Source organism: Carassius carassius, chromosome 6, assembly GCF_963082965.1.
Source record: "Carassius carassius chromosome 6, fCarCar2.1, whole genome shotgun sequence".
Lineage (NCBI taxonomy): Eukaryota > Metazoa > Chordata > Actinopteri > Cypriniformes > Cyprinidae > Carassius > Carassius carassius.
In genome coordinates, this window is record NC_081760.1 from 36,060,049 (window position 1) to 36,083,966 (window position 23,918).

The window sequence follows — 23,918 nt, forward strand, 5'->3', positions numbered from 1 at the left end:
TCCCCGAAAAAATTACTTTCCAAAATATACAAAATTATAGCTAATTCAAATAAAACCATAACTTTACCAACAATCAAATGGAAAGAAGACCTTTCGATTGCTCCTGATACCGACTTCTGGACTCAAATTTGTAAAAATATTTTTTCCATGACTAAAAACGCCAACCTTCAGCTCATACAGTATAAGACTCTTCATAGAACACACTACACTGGGGAAAGGCTGGCTAAAATGGGATTAACATCAAGAATTTGCTCACACTGCTCACAAAACTGTCCAGACACATATATCCATGCCACATGGCACTGCCCACCCATTAAACACTTTTGGAAAGACGTCACTGAATCCCTGTCCCGCCTCCTGGGCTGCCGCATCCCATTACCCCCCTTACTCTGTCTACTAGGTGATCTATCAACTCTCAATCAGGAAATAACAAACAAAAGGATGCTCCTTGTAGCCTTAGCCATCGCCAAGCCTTAGCCATCGTTAAATCTTCCTGAACTGGAAATCCCGAAACACTATTCACATAACACACTGGAAAAATTTGCTCATAGACTACATCTCCCTAGAATATTTTACACCTCATTACAACTGTATATCGGAACCTCAACACTCCACATCAGACCTCATCCAACTATTACAAATCTGACACACTCATCCCGATTAATTATGTATTCATTTATTATTATACATTTATACAAGATTTTAGTAATATTGTGAGTATTTTCATTATTATAATTAATATTGACATTATGGTTATTAATATTTTTAATATCATAGAAACAGTGATGGAATGATGGCGATGTGGTGATAATTTGCTTGATATAAGGACGGTAATGGTATAACGTATATATTAAATGATTAAAATAAATGAATAAATAAATGGATAAATGAAATGTTGATGATAATAATGATATTAATATATAAAATATAAAAATATAACCAAATCAAGTCAACATCTAACACAATACCACACATGATTTTAATGCACCAAATGCTGATTTTAATGCACTTCACCTTCTTTTAATGCACCACCTTAGTTTAGGCATACATACAAATAGTAACTGTACAGTGAATGAGAAGAAAGGGAAAGAAAAGGGCAAAAAAAAAGAAAGAGAAAAGAAAAAAGAAAAAAATGTTTTTTGCACACTGACACGGAAACTAGGAGAGGTGTGGTATGTGGTGGGTGTGTGTCACACGTGTGTGTATTGTTATTATTGTAATTATTGTTATTATTATTATTATTACTATTGTTGTTGTTATTATATTATTATTTATATAACTATTGCAATTGTACTTTCAATACAAAATATTATCATCGCCATATTTAGTATTACTATTATTACTGTTATTACTGTTGCTATTATTATTGATATAAATGTTATTATTATTATTGTTATTATTGATTTTATCAATATCAACCATCACTTTTTTTTTGTTAGTATGAGTACCAATACTGTTATTTTTATTATCACTATTATCAATGTTATATATTATTATTATTATTATTGATATTACTATTGCCGTCAACACAACTTATCACCATCCGTAGTATCATTATTTTATTATTACTGTCATTGTTATTACTGATATTACTGTTACCGTCACCACTAAATATTATTATCATTATTATTATACATGCTATTACTAGTTAAATACTATCTAATACTTCTACATATTACTATTATTATTTGTGGGGGTTTTTTTCCATTGTTGTTATTAATACTGCTGTTTTATTGTTGTTTTTGTGTTCTGTTGTTGTGTTATGTGTTTACCTTATGTTTAATAAAAAAAAATAATAAAAAAAAAAAAAGAACACACACTGCTCAGTTCCTGTGTGTTTCAGTCCGATGAAGCAGTGATCACACAGCTCAGTGGAAATCTGTGGAAGAAGAATGTGGACATGTTTGCAGATGATGCAACGGGAGATGTTTTGGGGTTTCTGATGGTTGGATGTGACATGACCAGCTCAGTGTGTTGAAGCATGTGCACTCAGATGTTTCACCCGAATTTGTATTCCATTTCCAGACCAAAAGTTAAACCTAAAGCTAAGCTAAATTAAATATATACACAATGATCATCAACACAATACCTTAATATTACATTTTTTTAAATAATGTAACTATATATAGTTCCAACAATGTGTGCTTTATTTATATATTTATATTATATAAGTATTTTTGGTATTTAAGCATTGTATTAAATTATGTTCAGATTTGATAATAAATCAACACATATGTATGAGTGTGCTTGTGTGAGTGCATGTGTATTTCATTTTCTACTTTTTTCTTATTTATTAATTTAATACATTTTCAAAGTATTTTATTTCATATATTAATAATGTACTATTGTTCTAATAATTATTAAATATATTTAACATGAATTATAGATTTTTTATTATTGCATTAATCTTTTTTAAATAATAAAGTGTAGTATTTTGTTCTTTTTACACTGGAAAAATATTTTTTTATAGTGCTGCAATGCAAAATGTGAAAAACAATTGTTATGATTTTTTTAAAAGTGACATTTCTAATTAGAAAAGGTATTTATTTTGTTAGTCAATCATTTTTAATGTGATATTTCTTTGAATTGCAATTTAATAAATTCCACTTACCAATTTAGTTCAGATATCACACATTTTATGGAGTCAGTTCTGATATTCAGGTTTTTGCCCAATCCTAGCACTAAAGGCTAGACGGAGACTTTGACAACTGTAAACCGGTTTCATCATGCTGAACAATCTCACAGCTTAATTTGCTCTTTGTTTCCAGCTCTCGCTCTTTCCCCAGAGTTTTTGGTTTTATGTTCATGCAAAACACTTCTCAGCGTGCACCATTATCAGCGGCAGCTTCCCCAAAGTCGACAGGTATTAGCATAGGCTTGTTTTCATCTACAACAAATCATTGTACGCCGGTCCAGACCGTGTGTGTGTTTGTCCATTGTAGAATCTGAGATCATTAACTCAGCGAGACACACATTCCCAGACTGGTGCTCCCATAGATCAGACCCTGCTAAGCAATTATCATCATGTGTGCATTATTCAGCGAGGCTATTTGGCCTCAACACCTGCTCTCCTGCTATAGACAGGTAACTCAAGCAGCCATTTCTATCCCTAGACATCTAATTATCGGCCCTGCTGCCACATTCACCAACCCATTTCAGCTGCTTTTGTTGGCTTTGGTTTAACCACAATTGCATACGATTCAAAGAAAAAAAGATGCCATGACTCAACGTGTTTAGAAAAGGAAAGGAAGGAGTCGAATGCAATACGATGCTGATGCTTTGTCATTAGTGGTGTTTGCTAAGCATCACTGTTACTGTTGTGATCCGGCAAAACTCACATCATCTTCAGCAGTTGTCAAACACTAGTGCTTGTTTATTGTGAATGAGACCTTTTGTCTACATTTGTGTGTTCATTTGCGCTTTCATTGGACTGATGTCAACGGAAATTCAGTGTCCTTCAGAAGTCAACATGACATCTAAACTGAACATATTTTCATGCATAATGCACATTCCTGCTCTTATTTATTTTGCACGAATCATCATTGCAACTCATTCAAAAAAATTCAGAATTTTCATGTCTTCATATTTATCAAAAACAAACTCTTCACCTCTGACTTTCCTTTTTTATTTTATTTTATTTTATCTTTTTTATTTTATTTTATTTTCTATTTTTGCAACCCAGTTAGTTCCTAAAGCATATTTTAAGGTCTTTGACCTATGCCATTTTTCTTCTCTAAGTATCTGTTTAACTAGAAATTACATGCGGTTATGAAAGTTAAATGGGTCTTAAATGCCATCATGTTGAGTAAGGGGGCAAGTTTAAAGAAGTTAGGTCCGGTTAGCCCCCTGCTGGACAATAACATGACTAAACCATTTTAAGACCAAAAATCATATTTCGCCATGCAAAAGATCCAGTTATTAAAAAGCAGCTATGTATTTTGAGAAAATAAAATAGTGAATCATATTACAAAAGATGTTTCGACAGTGTTTGAAATTTGTATTTTTGTTTATTTTTTGTAAGAAAAATGATTGTATTGATGCAAACAGAGGCGTCGTGCCCATTCGAAGTGAGGGGGCACGTGCCCCCTCAGATTTCTGAGCCAAGTTGATTTTAAATGCAGCTTCCAAACCAAAAAAAAAAAAATTGCAGAATAATATTTTTTATATATTTGATACAATCACAGCGGTGTGATTAGATTCAGTGCACAGCATCAGCTGCTAAATTCAAATCTGCGTTCGCTGGCTGGCGCTGAGCCAGAGACAGACGCGTTCGTACAACGCTTCATGATAACCAATAAGAAACTATTCTGTTGTGCTTATGGATGCAATGGCCAATCAGAGACGTCCAGAAGAGTCATCACTGAAACGCAGTGTTTTGTTCACTTGCTCGCTGACTGATTTAGCGAATTCTCTCATCAGAAACAACAAAAAAGTGCAGATGTGCGTACGAATGTAAGTAAGATATTCGTTTCATAATGTAAAGTGCTTCAGTGATTTTAATGGGAGTTTTTGAGAGTGCCTGAACTCTGGCTAGACTGAATGAAAATGTTTTTTGATAATGTAAATGTTCTTTACTCTCTGTAAAATGAAAGTGTTAAAATAAGTATCTTACAATATTGTTATTAAAATTTACATTAAATGCAAATTCAGTCGTATTAAAAATATTTTATGGCATGATATGGCACTTAAGTAAAAAGTCAGGTTTTTATGTGTAGTTAATAGATTACACTACATTTCCATATATTGATCAAATAGCAATCTATAAAGGTGCAAAACGCGTTTACCTACACTTATTTGAGAAACGAGATATTTCCTGATATATTAAGCATGTTTGGAATTGTTTTGAATAAAAAGGAAAAAATAATAAAAAAATAATCCTGTATCAGTTATACAGTGCTTTCGTAGAATGACTTATACCCCCCCCCCCCCCCCCCCCCCCCAAAATGTGCCCCCTCAAAAATCATGAATGCATGACGCCCCTGGATGCAAATGCCCGATAATATAAATTATTTCGTTATTTATTTATTTGCTTAAATTACCTTATTTTATCCCTGCCTGCAGTCTTTGAAGAAATAAAATATAAATTATTAAATTTTATTCTATGATGCTAATATGTCAATTAATTTTTTAACTATTTTGATTTATTTTTTGCTTTAAATTGCCTTATTTTTATCCCTATCTGCTGTCTTTGAAGAAATAAAATAGCAAGAATTTAATTTTATTGTATGATGCAACTTGCAAGTGCCCAATATGCACTAATGAGTTTTGTATTACCATTTTATCTATTTAATTTTTACATAAAATTGCTCTTTTTTTCCTCCCCGTCTGCTGTCTTCGATGTCTCTGTTGAGGATCATGTGTTCCTGTGATACCGTCAGCCAGTCTGTGTTATCATGATGTCATTTCCTGGGGCTACAGAGTGATTAGTCACATGACTTTTACATGTAAAACATGCATCATGCAGGTCATGTACGTCCAGAGGGGATGAGAAACTGTCACTGAGATGAATACCAGTGCTAACAGATAACTCATTCTCCGTGCTTTATATAGATGTTTGGTTGCAGTCATAATGTTAGCTGACTCAGTTCTTCTTCATATTCATATTTTAATGTTGACAGCCTGTACACACAGGTTTCAGTAGTAGTATCTCGGACAGAAAGAGTGAGCAGTGTGGACGGTTTTGTCTCACAACTGGTCATTTAACTTTCAAAACCGTGTTTTCCGATGTATTTGTGTTGATTAACTCTGAGGTCAGTGCATTTTGTCGTTTCTTCATCAGTGTATTACTGCACTCAAAGGGACTTTAGCTGTTGTTAATTACTGTTCCCGTCACATTTCTGGAATTGACGGCAGACACCAATCCGCCGGTGATTTAAAGTGAACGGTGGCTGTAACGCAGCATGAAATGAGTGGCTTCTTCCTCGACATCTAGACATGATTCCAGCGCTCTCATCTCTCGTCTACCAAACGATTGTTTTTTTGTTTTTGTTTTTTTTACTCCAATAGCACTCTTAGATCTATTGTTTCAGCTCTGCTCTTTATTACTGTGTCTTCCTTCCACCCCAAACCCCAATAAAATATGAAATAAGTTTCTTCCTCTTCCTCTCTGCATGCCTTCTTTCGACTACAAATCTCTTTTTTATTATTGCCGCCGCTCAACCCAAAGCACATTCTGATAAATCCACATTACAATTCAAGTCGGAGCTTTAGAACAAAACAAGATGGGAGATACGATGCTTTTTTTAAGTGGTCCGACAACTTCAGCAAAAGATCTTCTCAAACTTTTAACAGCTCTGGCTTGGCATGAAGTAATAACAGTTATTTTGTCTATTTCCCTTAGATAACCATTGTTTGACAATGAAAACGAGACCTGAATAGATCATTCTGAAGGCCTCTGTGTCTTTTGAAAAGAGACTGACTGGAGGCTGAAACAGTAATCTTTAAATAACCTGTAGTCATTTGTACATTACCTGTAATAGCTTCATGTCCTGTTCAACCTTATTTAAACACATCTTTGAAAACATCTTAGTCCACATGCACTTCAGAAATCTTGAATATAAAAAAAAAAATTTGAAAACCGAAAAATCAAACATGTATGATTTTTTTCTTCTTCTGTGGAACATAAAATAAGATTGTTGTTTGTTTGTTTGTTTTTGTTTTCTTTCGTGTCCATGCAATGAAAGTCAGTGGGGTCCAATTTTGTGGTTTTGGACCCAATTGACATTCTTCACTATCCTCACTATAATTCTTTTTTATCTTTAAAAATGTATTTAGTCCCTGCATATTCAAGGTTCAAGAAAACGTACTGTGACATTCAGAACTTAAAACTCCAAACTACAGCAAAATACTTTTTGATGTCAGAAATGTTAGTAAAGTTGTGTTGAAGCTTATTTTTAACAGTATCTCAGATTGTTTCAGTCTGATCTTAACAGTTTGAAGGGCACATTGACAAGCATGTGGTGTTTGATGAATCTATCCGAGCGTAATGCAGGTTTAAGGCAGCAGATATGTTGTTCTTGAAGGATGAAGTGATTAAAACTAAATCAGATCTGACAGTGAAACCGCAGATCATGAGTTAGTGCACCAAAGCACTTACTTTACATGAACTATTAAGTCAAAACAGCAAAACATTTTCAGAGTGAGTGTAAAATATGCCAGTAATTCAGATCTTCTTGCTTCCATTGAAGCTCAAGATGCTCAAGTCCTGCTTTCATTACAGCAAAAATTTGCATTGTTAATGCAGAGTGGAAGTTCGCTGGTGCTCTCAGACTTCAGTAGAGTAAAGTAAAGTTTGAAGACAGACAGATAACTTGAAAAGCTTGAATTGTGAAGCTTTTTACTAAGAAGTCAGAGAAGGTCAGTGTTGCTAATATGTCTTAGAACATTGCTATTATGTTTTAACAAGTTGCTAGCATACTTCCAGCATGTTTTAACAGGTCCTTAGCAAGTTTTAGCACATTGCTAACATGTTTTGCAAAGTTCTAGCATGTTTTAGCAAGTTGTGAACGTGTTACTAGCATTTTAACACATTACAATCATATTTAAACATTGTTAACATGTTTCTGGTATGTTTTAATGTGTTTCTTACATATTTTAAAACATTGCTAACATGTCTTTTTCCATGTGGCTAGCAAGTTTCTAGCTTATTTAGCATTGTTAGCATGTTTCTAGTTTGTTTTAACAATACTAACATGTTTTTGCATGTGGTTAGTACATTTCTAGCATGTTCGTAGTATGTTTCAACATGTTTTAGTAAGTCTTTAACATGTTAAGAATTTTTTAGCATGGCATTGCTTATGTGTTCAGGGTTAGTACTAACATTTGCAGAACATGTTTTAGCATGTTGCTAAGACTGATGTTAAAACATGCTAAACATATAGTGAGCATTTTAAAAACGTTCCCTGCATGTTTTAACATGTTTCTAATGTTTTAGCCTGTTGTTATTAGCATGTTTAACATGTGGTTAACATGTTTTGGTACGTTTGTAGAATATTTTAGCATGTTGTTAGGCTTATTTTGTGTGTTGCAGGCTCGTTGTTGTGATTAAATACTTAAATACTCTGAAGCAGTTACTGTTTGAAAGTTTTTAGCCCCTCAAGGAAAGACCAATATGAGAATTTTGTAAGTCAAGCCAACATAATGAGGGTTGATTTATGTTGTGTCCCACAGGATACAAGAGCTGAAAGATCTAGGAGAGCTTTCTCCACACTGGGACAACCTGCGGAAGGACGTGATCTCTCGCTATGACCAGATCATCAAAGAATACCAGGACACGCTGGCGGAGCTGGAGAAACTTACTGGTAAGTGCTTCAGATGCAATGAAGCTTGATCTTTCCCACACACACACTTCACCCTTCTCATTTTGTATGCATGAGACTTTATCCAGTGCAAACAGTTTCCGCAATTAGCATGTGACAACACACATAATTGATCTGCAGTGTTGTAATAGCATGACTTCTTTTTTGCCCAGCTGCATTCATGCAGAATTTCTTAGTTCATCAAACTTTCATATGCAGCTTACAGTTAGCTGTCACATTCAATGTGACTTTATACTCGCATGGTTGGACGTTGTAGAGGAACAAGCAGAGCATGCACTTTTAAAGCTGCCTCTATTGCATAAAGCTTGTTTACAGTAAATACATATTTGTCGCTTTCAATAATAAGATGTACTGTAGCATTGCAATTGCATGCGTTGCCTGAAAACAAAACTTGGATTGACTAAAAAATGGATAAAAAAGTGCCAATTTTATGCTTCTGTTTAGAAGCACATAAGCCAAAATGACAAATAAGACATTGCCGCAGTGCTTTTTGCAAAAGGGGTGGCCATGTAAACGTTATATGTCTCTACCAGTTGACACATTGATACTGTCGTGCCGTATATCCTGTCATCTCACCCCGCTCTAGCATGATCCATATTGTTTGAGGAAAAATAAAAAAGGCAGTATTTGTCAGCTAGTCAGTGATGATCTTGCCCTTCTAATCAGCCGGGATTCAGTTCAGGAAACAAGTCTTAAAGGGGAAGTGTATTTTTGCTTTAAGGTGCTGTAATATTGTTGAAATTCAACAGCAAAAAGGTCCATTGTTTTTCGTCAATAGGGTAGCCGTCGTGTATGTTCTCCTGTCCTCTGGGATGTTGTCATATTCCACTCACTGCAGTGCCACTGCAGACTATTAATTATTGATATCTAAGCTTATCACAAGGTTGGCAACCTGTGGCTCAAGACAGTGTTTGTTTTCAGTCGGTGCTTCTGGAAAGGGCAGATCCGTTCTCCAGCTGCCCTCTTCACCTCAGGGCAGGTATTGCAGTCGTTTGGCTATGGTCCAAAAAACAAAACAAAAGACAAGCTCTGTGGTGTTTTTTTCCCCTTTCGATTAATTCATTTTTAATTAGACAAGCTGACGTGAGGTAATTCAGAGTGTCTTAACTACTGAATTAATCATTTTGTGTTAGCATTGTTTGCAGCCGGTGGAATTAGAGGCACTGGGAGCTAATCCTGTTGTTTGTTAGTCCTCCAGCGGGATTGTGTGGGTGGAGAAGCCCACATCCTCACCCGCCCCGGCACGACAAAGAGAGCGAAGTAAGACAAATCCAAGCAAAGACTCCACTGAACCACGGAATAAGTGAAGGATAATTAAAATAAGTGAGGAAGCTTCCTGGACTTTTCTTTAAAGCGGTTTGCTTTTCTTCAGCATTGACTCACCCTCGTGTTACTGAAACTTGTACAAAATACAACAACAACGTAAAACTACCATAAAACATCACATGAATTTTTTTTTTATACTTTTATCCAGCAAGGATGCATTAAATTGGTCAAAAATGACAGTAAAGACATTTATATGTTTGTTACAAAAAAAAAAAAGTAAAAAAAAAATAATTCATACTTTCTGTTGATCATATTATCCTGAATAAAATGTCTTGTTGTTTCCAGAACAATGGACAAGCAGTGCAACTGTTTTCAGCATTGATAATAATCAGAAATATTTCCTGGTATTATTCAATATTAGAAAGATTTCTGAAGATCATGTGACACTGAAGACTGGAGGAATGATGCTGAATATTCAGCTTTGAGCACAGGAATAAATTATTTTAATATATATATTCAAATAGATTTTTTTTTTTTATTGTAATAATATTTCACAATTACAGTTTTTACTGTATTTGTGATCAAATAAAAGCAGCCTTGGTGAGCAGAATAAGTTTTTTTCAAAAACATTAAAAAAAGTCAAACTGACCTCAAACTTTTGAACAGTGACACATTAAACAGTTTTATGGGATAATAAAAGCTTTCATTCAAGCGTTGATTCAAAAATGGCACATTTGGTAGGTTTGATGTTATTAATGCTAAAGGAAGGTGAAACTTTCTGTCACTTACAAACTGAATTTTAATGTTTTTTTCACTCAAAGCTGTTGCATGACTCCAAAAGACGAGTCACTTTGCTTGAGTCACATGCTCTATTTGGAAACATTTATGTGGGATAAGAAGACGGTCTGGAAAATCTGCTAAACATCTCATTTTGTGTGCCATGGCAGAAAATGACTCAAACGGGTTTTTTAACAACATCAGGGTAAGAGTTAATTGACAGAAATCACATTTTTAGCAAGACTATTTGCTCTTTGTTGGCTCTAGATCTCATGTAAGCATAAAAACAGTTTATTAAGCCTCAGACGCTGATTTGTTCCCCAGAAACATTGCAAAACCACAGATATACGAGCCTGCAGGCCGCAGGCACCACAGCCTACTCCCTCTGCTGTTGCCCAGGGACTTCGGTGCCTGTTCGACGGGAGGGAAACCCTGAAAACGCTCCGCATAAGAGACCTACAGCGAAGCTGAATCAGTCGAGGCTTCTGTACCAATAGCTAGCTGTGCCTTCTAGACTCTATGGCGGGCCCGGGACCATTTTCCTCAGTATTTCTGAGAAAGGCGTTTAATGGAAGCAGAGTAACATGCAAGATGCTCCAGATCGCATTGAACTCTCATCATTATGCGCTTCTGTAGCCGAGAAGGAGATCTTATGAGAGAAAAACTGTCAGAGGGACAGAAATAATGAGACTGCTGGCTTTTTTATGGAAAAGAGACAAAGTGCGTTTGTGTTTGCGTAGCTGACAAATAGACATGATCCCTTTTTTCAAGGTAGTTCGTTGCTGCGTTTCTTTTCCACTACTTTTAATCACTTTTTGCCTCGACTAGTGTGACAAATTATTTTAAAGGTTTACATTCTCACACTGCAGGATATTTTTATCCATATACTGCATCCACACAAATCAATAAAGTGTTTACTTATTATATTTAATAATGCTGAAGATCCCTATTTTGTATTATGTGGAGGTGTTACACTGAATAAATTAACATGGAAGTAGTTAAAAAATTATACCAAAGTTTTCAAAAGTTAATAAAGTAATAATAAAATGAGTGCAAGGTAAAACTCAAAGTACTTCCAGGCTTGAGAACCACTGCGTCTTAATTGCTCTATTTTACTGTATTTAAAGTAATTTCAAAGTCAAAAACAACCCTTATTTTTACAAAGAAAACACACAGTTTGATATTCACAGAGTTTAAATAATTGTTTGATGATAACTGTTTAAATGAGTATAATAATAATATAACAACTGATACTTTTAGCCCCGCCCCCTCTCCCGTATTTTGTCGACCAAATGTTGACAGGTATGTTTTAGTCATAGTGTCCACTGTTTGCTGGGGTTTCCCTGGGCAGGTTTCGGCAGCACCTGCTGGGCAGATGGTGTGTGATGGGGCTAATTCCTCCTCCACGCCTGGCTGGGCCGCCTCCATTAGCCCGTGTCCCAGGAGAGAGCACATCTGTCTGACTGACAGCGCTGTCACACGGAGCACAAAGTGACACTAAACTATCCGGAAGTGCTCAGCATGAGTGACGTTTAAAGATGCTATCAGTCATTCTGTTCTTATTAAAAACATTTACCTAGAGACTGAGGAGTGCTTTGGATATCTTATCATCATTTTTTGAAATATACATATCAAGTCTGTTTTATTTTAGAGCAATGCTTATCTAGATCCTAATTAGAGTGATTGTATGAAACTGTTCAAATTTAAACCAACTATGTACTGTAAAGCACACTAATTTGGGTTCATGCAGTATTTTTTTAGCCCCAATGTTTTTCTGTGCCCATGAGTGCTGTTTCTAACCCACCTGACTTAATGCTGTAGAGGTGTAGTGAATTTATGTTTCAGCCTGTCAGGGTCAAACTTACAGCAGTGACACAAATATTTAAAGGTCATGTTTCGGTGGGGAATGCCGCTTTTTATTTCTATACTTTCCTCATCCTCGGTATGTTTTGATATGAATAAAAAGGGCATTTTGTAGAGGGCTCGGCAGGTCTGATCTATATTTGAGTGATATTGAGCAGTACCTGAGTGGTGTATCGTGATGTTTCGCTGGGCTGTGGTGCATGGGGCTGCACAACCTTTCATTAATGTTTCTATGCTTTTTGAAGCACAGAGCCTTTGAGTCTGATCAGCTGTACTATCACAGCACTTCATCAAAAGAGTTCACTTGTGCTTTTGGTGTGGATTGAGAATTTGATATTTCGTTTAAAAACAAAAACAAGCAAACAATTCAATTAATCAAGGAATCTTGATATGGAAACAATGTCACAATGCAAAAAAAAAAAAAAAAAGATATCTGGTGTCATGCAATAGAATACTATTATCAAAGTCACTTTTTTTCATTGTGACATTGTTTCCATGACAATATTCCTTGATTTAATTGTTTGTTTGTTTTTATTTTTAAATTGTAGAGTGTTTATAAACATTTCTGTTCACCATGGAGAATAATATGAATTTTGCGGGGTGAAATATACTTAATTATTGATTATGTTTTAGATCAAGTGAAAACAAAACCTTTTATCAAAATAGCCTATTGAGATCATGAATTTTTCTGTAATGGCATTATTTTACTTTTTAAAGTATTAATGCGAAGTAGTTTTGTCGTGCAGTATAGACATTTTTGTATTTGTTATGTATAATAGAATAATAATATCAGGTTTTACTTTTATTTATTTATTGTTAGTTACTGAGAATTGAGAATAGTAATATCTTAATATGAATTTTTGAATGAGTGGAAAATATACTTAATTATCTTTCAAAAAATCATGCAAAGTGCAATATTTTCTTTTATGTTATGAACCCAATGTTATTTAGCGTATCATTTGTTGTGAGTTTATTTCTATTATTTCTTTGCCTGCTGACAACACAACTGGTCAGATAATTAGTTACTTTTGAAAGTTCTTAAGAGCGCTGATAACATTTCAACGAGCCTTTGTTGGCTAAATTTTTGCACATATTACACTGAAGCGATCAAAAGCCTGCCGTGTGTCGCTGGGCGATATTTGCTTCACCATAGGGGCTTACAGTATCCGTTTCTGAAGATTTTAATAGGGTTGTTTTTGTACAAGGCAGGTGGTGCTTAATTTGAGCAAAACCCTGTTCTTAGTAGATTTGAGAAGAAATGAGCTGGTATTTGGGAGAGGGATATTTGTAATCAGATCGCAGTGTTTATATGCAGCCCTGAGCGGTCATTGCTACAGACCGAGTCACTCAAGGTCATCCATGATTTCTTTCATCCTTTATGAAAGACATTACCTTCCCACGTTTAAATCAAAGGCCTTGCGTGAAGGCTCTTTGTTTTGGCTGTCACCTTTAATTGATGTTTAATTGCCTTCTTTTTATTCAATTAATCAAGTCGTGGCTTTATACTCGAATGCATTCAGACTGGCTGGTATAATGCTTGCAACCAACACATTCAAGTCTGAATAATATAAAGCGTTGTATTTGCATGAGGCTGTAATTCAATAGAAGTAGATGGCAGAGCCCCCGCTGTGTGTTTGTGTGTGTGTTTGTTTTCTTGAATGAGGACTAAAGCTGATTACATATAAACACTTGGCTTCTGGTAATCTTTCCCAGGCCCGTTGTTCAAGCCCAGCTGCAGCAAAGGCCAGAAATATCTGGAGTTCATTCCCATCAACCTGCACACACAGAGAATGCAGGTGACGTGTCCAAGGAAAACAGGTGCGTCTCATGTGCGTTCTTATTCCCTCTGTTTACAATCTCTGGGTTTGGAATTGAATACTAGCGTACTGCCTAGAAATAAAACAACATGTAAAGCAAACATATCATGAATTCATCAATCCTTTATTCCATAATGAATATTTTAAACAGTAAAATGCTACTTTTGTTATACAAATTTATTTCAGAGAGCTATCTAATGAACTTATATAATAAGTAAAATATAATTTATTATGACACAATTTCATTATTTTTGTAGTTTCACTTTAGTTTATGTATCTGAACCCAGCTCATGTATTTATTTAATTGAATTTTTTATTATATTTAATATTTCTCACAGATAATTAGTTCAGTTTGACACTCTTAAGAGCACTGTTAACATTTCAAAGGGCCTTGCTTTTCTACATTTGCATGCAGTATATTACATGCATGCAGGGATCAAAGAAATTCTATGTATATATTATACTGTATGTTGTGTGTATGAATTGTTAAATACAGGTATGCAATGCCTACTGTGTGCATACTATATACTGCAGTACTAGTTTAAAGGATTGTGATTCTGCACAGCATCTCTCTTTCACCCTTCTCTGGGTCTCTTTCTCTCTCTGTGTAGCATGTGTCTGGCTGTTTATTTTGGTGTGGGAAGAAATGCATGGTGGTCTCAAAGATCAGTACAGCACCCTATTAGAAAGTGCATTTGGCCCAGCCACCCTCTGATGCTCGGTTTCACACATGCGTCCAGATGGCAGGTGGCGCTGCAGTCAGTGAGGGGTCAGCAGGGAGATGCTGACACTGAGACAGCTAAATGAGGATATGACAGCACAACAGGATTGGACAAGATGAATGCCAGAATAACAGACTCACAGCCATTTTTATAAATCTCTTCTGCTCACCAAGGCTGCATTTAATAGCAATTGCAATATTGTGAAATATTATTACAATTTCAAAGTTTTCTATGTGAGTATATGTTAAAATGTAATTTATTTATATGATCAAAGCTGTATTTTCAGCATCATTAATCCAGTCTTCAGTGTCACACGATCCTTCAGAAATCATTCTAATATACTGATTTGATGCTTAAGAAATATGGATTTTAAATGTTGAACGGCTATTCTGCTTAATATTTTTGTATACTTTTGGATAGTATTTACTTTTTTTAATACATATTCTTTTTATATAATTTTTATATATTTTTTAATCTTTTGACACTTTTTTTAGGATTAACTGATGAATATGAAGTTCAAAAGAACAGTATTTATTTGAAATAGTGTTTGTAATCATGTAAAACCCTTTACTGTCAATAGTTTATACAAAGTAGTATTATATAATGTTATGTTTTACATACATAATTTATTTTGCTTTCAAGAAAAAAACAATTGATTGCTAATTATTATATTCATGTACAGAGGAATGTCAATTGAATGAATGTCAGCAGTTGAGTGACAGAATGAGAGTTTAAAAACCAGACGTCGTCTCTCGAGTTCATGTTGGTAATGGTGCTCCATCTTTAAGCACGCTGCCCAAACACAATTTCCAAGAAAGCGCTTTTGTTTGTAGCATCAGACAGAAGTCCTGAAGTGACAGTGTAGGGGACAGCACTTTTCAGACTGCATTTGCCTTTTACTAGCAAAATGCCATGGATCTTTTTCTTTTTTGCCTGATGGTGACAAGCCACTTACAGCTGCTTTTAAGTCCCATAACATGTCAAATATTTCGCTGTAGCTGGAGCTGTAGTTTTTTTTAAATATGGAAGTGTTTTCTAATCTTTCTAAGCCTATTCACACATTCATTTCTCATTGGACATCCTTCATTCTTAAAAATAAAGGCACTTTATTGGCAACGATGGTTTCATAAGGAACTTTTAACATCAGTTTAATCTTTGCGTTCTTTCATTCTTCCCATTTCCATTCTTAAGACTATTAAAATGTTCTTCACGCTAAGAAAAAGGTTCTTTGGGGAACTAAAAATCATTCTTTTATTGCATCACAGCAAATAGAAAAGTATCAAACCCCATATCACAGTGACTTTAAACTAGTGTTGTCAGTCAAATTAAAATGGTTAATCTAATTAATTACAGTACATGCTATTATAACTTACTGGTAATACTTTAGTTTAGGGACCAATTCTCACTATTAACTAGTTGTTTAATAGCATGCATATTACTAGCATATTGGTTAGTAATGGTATCTTCACAGATTCACCCAAAAAATTAATTCAGTCATTGTTTACTCACCCTCATGTCATTCCTATACAGACTTCCTTTCTCCTATTTAATGCAAAACCTGTGTTTTAAGAACGTTGGTGACCAAACAGTTCCCTTTGGCTTCCATTGTGTTTTTGTCCAAGCAAACATGTTCTAACAACATGAGTAAATGGTGACAGAATTATCATTTTTGAGTGGACTATCCCTTTAATACATTTACATTTACATTTATTAATTTAGCAGACGCTTTTATCCAAAGCGACTTACAGATGAGGACAGTGGAAGCAATCAAAAACAACAAAAAGAGCAATGATATATAAGTGCTTTAACAAGTTTCAGTTAGCTTAACACAGTACACCTATCATGGGATTTTAAATAATATAATAAATAAAAAAAACCGATAGAATACAAAAAGAATAGAGCAAGCTAGTGTTAGAGATCTTTTCACATACACACACACACACATACAATTGCATAATAAATGAAAAGAAAATAGCATACAAAAAGATTAGAAAGGTAGTTAGATTTTTTTAAAGAATAGAATTAGAATAGTGAGTGTTAAAGTTAGAGGGTCAAATAAAGATGGAAGAGATTTGTTTTAAGTCGATTCCTGAAGATGGCTAAGGACTCAGCTGCTCGGATTGAGTTGGGGAGGTCATTCCACCAGGAGGGAACATTTAATTTAAAAGTCCTTAAAAGTGACTTTGTGCTTCTTTGGGATGGCACAATCAAGCGACGTTCACTTGCAGAACGCAAGCTTCTAGAGGGCACATAAGTCTGAAGTAACAAATTTAGGTAAATGGGTGCAGAGCCAGTGGTAGTTTTGTAGGCAAACATCAATGCCTTGAATTTTATGCGAGCAGCTATTGGAAGCCAGTGCAAATTGATAAACAGATGTTCATTAAAAATTAATCTTGCTGCCGCGTTCTGAATTAATTGTAAAGGTTTGATAGAATTGGCTGGAAGACCTGCCAAGAGGGCATTGCAATAGTCCAGCCTGGATAGAACAAGAGCTTGAACAAGGAGTTGTGCAGCATGATCCGAAAGAAAGGGCTTGATCTTCTTGATGTTGAATAAAGCAAATCTGCAGGATCGGACAGTTTTAGCAATGTGGTCTGAGAAAGTCAGCTGATCATCAATCATAACTCCAAGGCTTCTAGCTGTTTTTGAAGGAGTTATGGTTGATGTGCCTAACTTGATGGTGAAATTGTGATGAAACGATGGGTTTGCTGGAATCACAAGCAGTTCTGTCTTGGCAAGGTTGAGTTGAAGGTGATGGTCCATCATCCAGGAAGAAATGTCTGTTAGACAAGCTGAGATGCGAATAGCAACTGTCGGATCATCAGGATGGAATGAGAGGTAGAGTTGAGTGTCATCAGCATAGTAGTGGTATGAAAAGCCATGTTTCTGAATGACCGAACCTAATGATGCCATGTAGACAGAGAAGAGAAGTGGTCCAAGAACTGAGCCCTGAGGCACCCCAGTAGTTAGATGTTGTGATTTGGACACCTCACCTCTCCAAGATACTTTGAAGGACCTATCTGATAGGTAAGACTCAAACCATTGAAGTGTGGTTCCTGAGATGCCTTTTGCCAGTAGGGTTGATAGGAGGATCTGGTGGTTAACCGTGTCAAAAGCAGCGGACAGATCAAGCAGGATAAGTACTGAAGATTTGGATTCTGCTCTTTCCAGTCTTAGAGCTTCAACAACTGAGAGCAAGGCCGTCTCAGTTGAATGTCCACTTCTGAAGCCAGATTGGTTGCTGTCAAGGAGGTTGTTGTGTGTGAGAAATGTAGAGACTTGGTTGAACACAGCTCGTTCAAGTGTTTTTGCAATGACAGGAAGAAGGGAAACTGGTCTGTAGTTCTCTAAAAGAGATGGGTTGAGGTTGGGTTTCTTAAGTAGTGGAGTTATACGTGCCTGTCTAAATGATGAGGGAAAAACACCAGTGTGGAGGGATGTGTTGATGATGTGAGTGAGTGCAGGTACAACTGCAGGAGAAATGGCTTGAAGGAGATGAGATGGAATAGGATCAAGCGGGCAAGTAGTAGGGTGATTAGAAAGAATGAGTTTGGAGACTTCTGCTTCAGAGGGTGAAGAGAAGGATGTAAAAGAGTGTATGTTTGCTGGTGATTTGAGCTTGACTGATTGTGGTGTGGAAAATTGTGCACTAATGTGTTTAATTTTATTAATGAAAAACGTTGCAAAGTCGTCAGCTATTAGAGATGAAGCAGGAGGTGGAGGAGGAGGACAAAGAAGTGAGGAAAATGTTTTAAAAAGCATGCGAGAGTTAGACAAATTGTTAATTTTGTTATGGTAGTATGTCATTTTAGCAGTGGAGACATTAGCAGAGAAGGAAAATAGGAGTGACGGATATACATATACACGATATACACGGATATAATTTTAATATTAAAATAATAAATATTTAATAATTTATTTAATAATATTTTAATTTTTAATAATTAAATACTTTAATAGGCCCATTTAATTGTTTCTATATTTTTCATACGATATAGAATTAAAATTATCTTGCACTAAATTACCTTGTTAAATTGACAGCCCTACTACAATTTCTAAGCCTCTGCAAACAATTGGTCTCCGCCATGGAGATACTGTACACAGGTGCCTGAACCCCTTGAATCAGAACCTCCATTTATAGAGACTGCAGGAACTTGCACAAATCACCTCCAAATTGGGCCATGCATGACGGATGATCCTGGCCCGTATATATGCCACTGTATTCATCGTGTGGGTACACTGTTGTGAAACAGCCAATTAGATGCTCCTGAAGCGGCAGGGGAGCGGTGAGAGCACGAGGGTGGGATGGAAGTCGTTGCACGAGAACCTCGTCGTCATTAGCGGGGGAACGAAACGGCCATAGCGCAGGCGGGTTTCATGATCCCGGCGCTCAGGGGTCAGAGCGTTTGAAGGGGCCTGGATCATTATTTGCCATTTAATGTGTTGCACTCACTTCCCACAGAGCCGATTGGCTGACCTTGCATATATCTACATTGAAGAAATTTCCTGTTTTCCCCATAGGCATCATCATGAAAATGGGCCCCAATTGGTGTAGATATAGGTGTAAAAATAAAACATCCATAGAGCCATTGCAAATATTTTGTGTAAATCATTTTTTCAACAAAAACTGCCAGATCTGAATGAATCTCGTTGCTTTGTTTAAAATATTGTTTTGTCAGAAAACTGGATGGATGGATGGATGGATGGATGGATGGATGGATGGACGTACGGGTGGATGGGTGGGAGGATGGATCGATGGATGGGTGATAGATAGATGGATGGATGGATGGGTACTTAATATATTGTTGTTTAATGTAAATTGTGTCAATTCTGTAAATACTATGTGATAACCGGAAAATTATCTATTAAATGCAGGGGTTTTTTCTTAAGTTGAAGCGTATACTACTGTCTAGTTTGTGGTTTTTCTGTCATGAAACACTTCTACATGATCACGGCAGATATTCAGTATAATTCTGTTGCGCAGGTTGTGTATGTCTAAACAGCTTGTCGTTCCACACTGAATCCTGTTCAATAGACGTTTCGCAGTTCTTCAGAGCCTCAGAGAGCTGGAGGTGGAACAAGCTGTTTGGATGTATTCACAAAACAACAGGAAGCACATAAAACAAGACAGAATATAGACATAAACCGTGTGCTGTGGGCTTGTTTGTGATTTGTAAGGCCTGTTGAAGGATGTTTGTTGATGTTTCCTCTGTAGATTCCTTCTATGATGTGGTCACAGTAGGAGCTCCGGCAGCCCATTCGCAAGGCTTCAAGAACGGAGGCTTGCAGAAACTACTCAGCAAATATGAAACCGAGAAGAAGAGGTCAGTCTCCATATGTTCATATGTGTCTCTTCTGCGCCAGCTTCCTTCTGTAGAGAAGATTGCCTTTTAATTCAGAATATGTTGTTTGTCATTTGCATGGATACGGTTTTATACAAGATTAATTTGTCAACATGAGACCACCGAGGAGATTTTTTCGTTTAATGAGATATTATAAATTCATTCAATCCTTGTCATCCATGTCTATCCTCTGTGAAACAAAAAAAAATGATATTTTGAAGAATATTATTTTGAGACCACAAGCTGTTAAGCTCCAAAGCATTATAAAACAACATAAATATATTATATATTGATGGCGGTGAGTCTCAAAATCTTGCACTGAGGCAAATGAACGTGTAAATCGATTATTTTGCTGAGAGAAATAAGCTGCGTGAGCTGCAGCACATTTAGACTGATTTCTAGGGAATTGTGCAAAGGTTGCGTCATTCGGAAGCAGAACTCAAATCCATGCACATGTTATCATTTTGAAGTAAATGTTGATGATGTTTTTGCATTAGGCTCAAATAGCCTATTTTCCCTCATTAAGGCTCTTTAAATTGATCAATGTGTTAATCCGGTCAAATCCAGATTATTCCGATGAATGATTGAGTTTTTTTTTATTATTCTACTTGAGAAGTGAGTGTGAGCCCTAATCCATCATTAATGCTGAATGAAGTCTGGACTTACAGTTTATCCAGGATTTCATGTTCCCACACACTATCATATCCTACACAACTACAAACTTAAAGGGATAGTTCACCCAAAAATCAAAATGATGTCATTAATGACTCACCCTCATGTTGTTCCAAACTGTAAGACCTCCATTCATCTTCTGAACACAGTTTAAGATACATTAGATTTAGTCCGAGAGCTCTCAGTCCCTCCATTGAAACTGTGTACAGTATACTGTCCATGTCCAGAAAGGTAAGAAAAACATCATCAAAGTAGTCCATGTGACCTCAGAGGGTCAGTTAGAATATTTTGAAGCATTGAAAATACATTTTGGTCCTAAAATAGCAAAAACTACGACTTTATTCAGCATTGTCTTCTCTTCTCTTCTCTTCCCACCTCATGGATTCCCTTTGCAAGATGGCGCCGCACATGGCTGCTTCAGTGCTTGGCTCTCCAGTGTTTGTACTGTTTTTGTTCGTTTTTCCTGTTTTTTGTTTAACAAACACGATCAGTTTCACCAGGGATGAACTGCTGAACATTCGGCAGAACACACCACATGATATTTTTCCGGATTTCTATTATACAGACGTTTTACTGAACATTGTTATCGGAGGAGCAGCGGCGCTGATCAAGCGCTTCAGGACGCGCAGACGGGGAAAGCGAGCGGGAGCGCTCGTCAGACTCAGGAAGCGCGGATTTCGAACGCCGTTGCCTAGCATCCATCTCGCAAATCTCCGCTCTCTACCCAACAAAACGGACGAACTCCTTTTGCTCTCTCGGACAAATAAGGATTTCTCTCACTCTGCTGCTCTGTGTTTCACGGAAACCTGGCTGAATGACGCCATACCGGACAGCGCACTCCATCTGCCGGACTTTCAGCTGTTTAGAGCGGATCGCGACGCAGAATCAACGGGGAAATCGCGCGGCGGCGGGACATGCTTTTACATCAATGAACGGTGGTGTACAGATGTAACTGTGTTAAAGAAGATGTGCTGTCCTGATCTAGAAACGCAGTTTATCAACTGCAAGCCGTTCTATTCGCCGCGGGAGTTTCACTCGCTCATTCTGGTCAGTGTTTACATTCCACCTCAAGCACATGTGAGCTCAGCTTTACAGAAACTCGCTGATCAGATCACAGACACAGAACAACAACACCCGGACTCTGTTTTAATCATTCTTGGGGACTTTAATAAAGCCAATCTCTCCCGTGAACTGCCAAAATACAGACAGCATGTTACCTGTCCCACCAGAGACAGTAATATACTGGATCACTGTTACACCACAATAAAGGATGCATATCACTCTGTTCCACGAGCAGCTTTGGGACGTTCTGATCACTGTCTGGTTCATCTTATACCGACCTACAAGCAGAAACTTAAATCTGCTAAACCTGTAGTAAAGACTGTGAAGAGATGGACCAGCGAAACAGAGCAGGATTTACAATCTTGTTTTGACATCACAGACTGGAGCGTTTTTGAAGCTGCTACCACCGATCTGGACGAACTCACAGAGACTGTAACATCCTATATTAGTTTCTGTGAGGATATATGCATTCCTACCAGGACTTATTTAACATTCAACAATGATAAGCCATGGTTTACAGTAAAACTCAGACACCTTCGTCAGGCCAAAGAGGATGCCTACAGAAATGGGGACAGGGTCTTGTACAATCAGGCCAGGAACACACTGAACAAAGAGATTAGAGCGGCTAAAAAGACCTATGCTAAAAAGTTGGAAGACCAGTTTACTTCCAACGACTCTACTTCAGTTTGGAGAGGACTGAGAGCCATCACAAACTACAAGACACCATCCCCTTGCACTGAGGCTAATCAACGACTTGCTAACGACCTGAATGAGTTTTATTGTAGATTTGAAACCCCCAACACCCACTCTGACCATCTCCCTGCACAACCATTAACACCTCCTGCAATCCCCCTCTCCATACCTCCTGCTCTTCAAATCTGTGAAGATGATGTGCGCCAGGTCTTCAAGAAAAACAAAAGAAGAAAAGCACCAGGCCCAGATGGCGTTACACCAGCCTGTCTGAAAATCTGTGCTGACCAGCTGGCCCCCATCTTTTCACAGATCTTCAACAGATCTCTGGAGTTGTGTGAAGTGCCTTCCTGCTTCAAACGCTCCACCATAATCCCCATTCCAAAGAAACCCAAGATAACAGGACTTAACGACTACAGACCTGTGGCTCTAACGTCTGTCGTCATGAAGTCGTTTGAAAAACTGGTTCTGGCTTATCTGAAGGACATCACTGGACCCTTACTGGACCCCCTGCAGTTTGCGTACCGAGCAAACAGGTCCGTGGATGATGCAATCAACATGGCATTGCACTTCATCCTGCAACATCTGGACAAAACAGGGACTTATGTGAGGATCCTGTTTGTGGACTTTAGTTCGGCTTTCAACACCATCATCCCAACAACCCTCCAGACCAAACTGACCCAGCTCTCTGTTCCTAGCTCTATCTGTCAGTGGATCACCAGCTTTCTGACAGATAGGCAACAGTTAGTGAGACTGGGGAAATTCATGTCAAACAGCTGCTCCACCAACACTGGTGCCCCTCAGGGATGTGTTCTCTCCCCTCTGCTCTTCTCCATGTACACCAACGACTGCACCTCTAAAGACCCCTCTGTCAAGCTCCTGAAGTTTGCAGACGACACTACAGTCATCGGCCTCATCCAGGACGGTGACGAGTCTGCTTACAGACAGGAGGTTGAGCAGCTGGCTGTCTGGTGCAGTCTTAACAACCTGGAGCTGAACACGCTCAAAACAGTGGAGATGACTGTGGACTTTAGGAGAAACCCCCCTGCACTTTCCCCACTCACCATCATGAACAGCACTGTGGCTGCAGTGGAGTCATTCAGATTCCTGGGAACCACCATCTCTCAGGACCTGAAGTGGGACAATCACATTGGCTCCATTGTGAAAAAAGCCCAACAAAGGTTGTACTTCCTTCGCCAGCTGAGGAAGTTTAACCTGCCACAGGAGCTGCTGAAACAGTTCTACTCAGCCGTCATTGAGTCAGTCCTGTGTACTTCAATTACTGTCTGGTTTGGTTCAGCTACAAAATCAGATATCAGAAGACTACAGAGAACTGTTCGGACTGCTGAAAGGATTATTGGTGCTCCCCTGCCCACCCTCCAAGAACTG

At 37.3% G+C, this 23,918-nt stretch overlaps 1 protein-coding gene across 4 annotated transcripts in view; it reads left to right on the forward strand.

Moving 5' to 3' along the window:
• Positions 1 to 23,918, forward strand: part of LOC132142775 (type II inositol 3,4-bisphosphate 4-phosphatase-like) — a 124,885-nt gene that overhangs the window by 59,745 nt on the left and 41,222 nt on the right. For all 4 annotated transcript variants that reach the window (XM_059552885.1, XM_059552887.1, XM_059552888.1 and 1 more), the window contains 3 exons: positions 8,170 to 8,300; positions 13,938 to 14,042; positions 19,979 to 20,087. In XM_059552885.1, the coding sequence (XP_059408868.1) occupies positions 8,170 to 8,300; positions 13,938 to 14,042; positions 19,979 to 20,087 (345 nt within the window). The remainder of the gene's footprint in view (positions 1 to 8,169; positions 8,301 to 13,937; positions 14,043 to 19,978; positions 20,088 to 23,918) is intronic.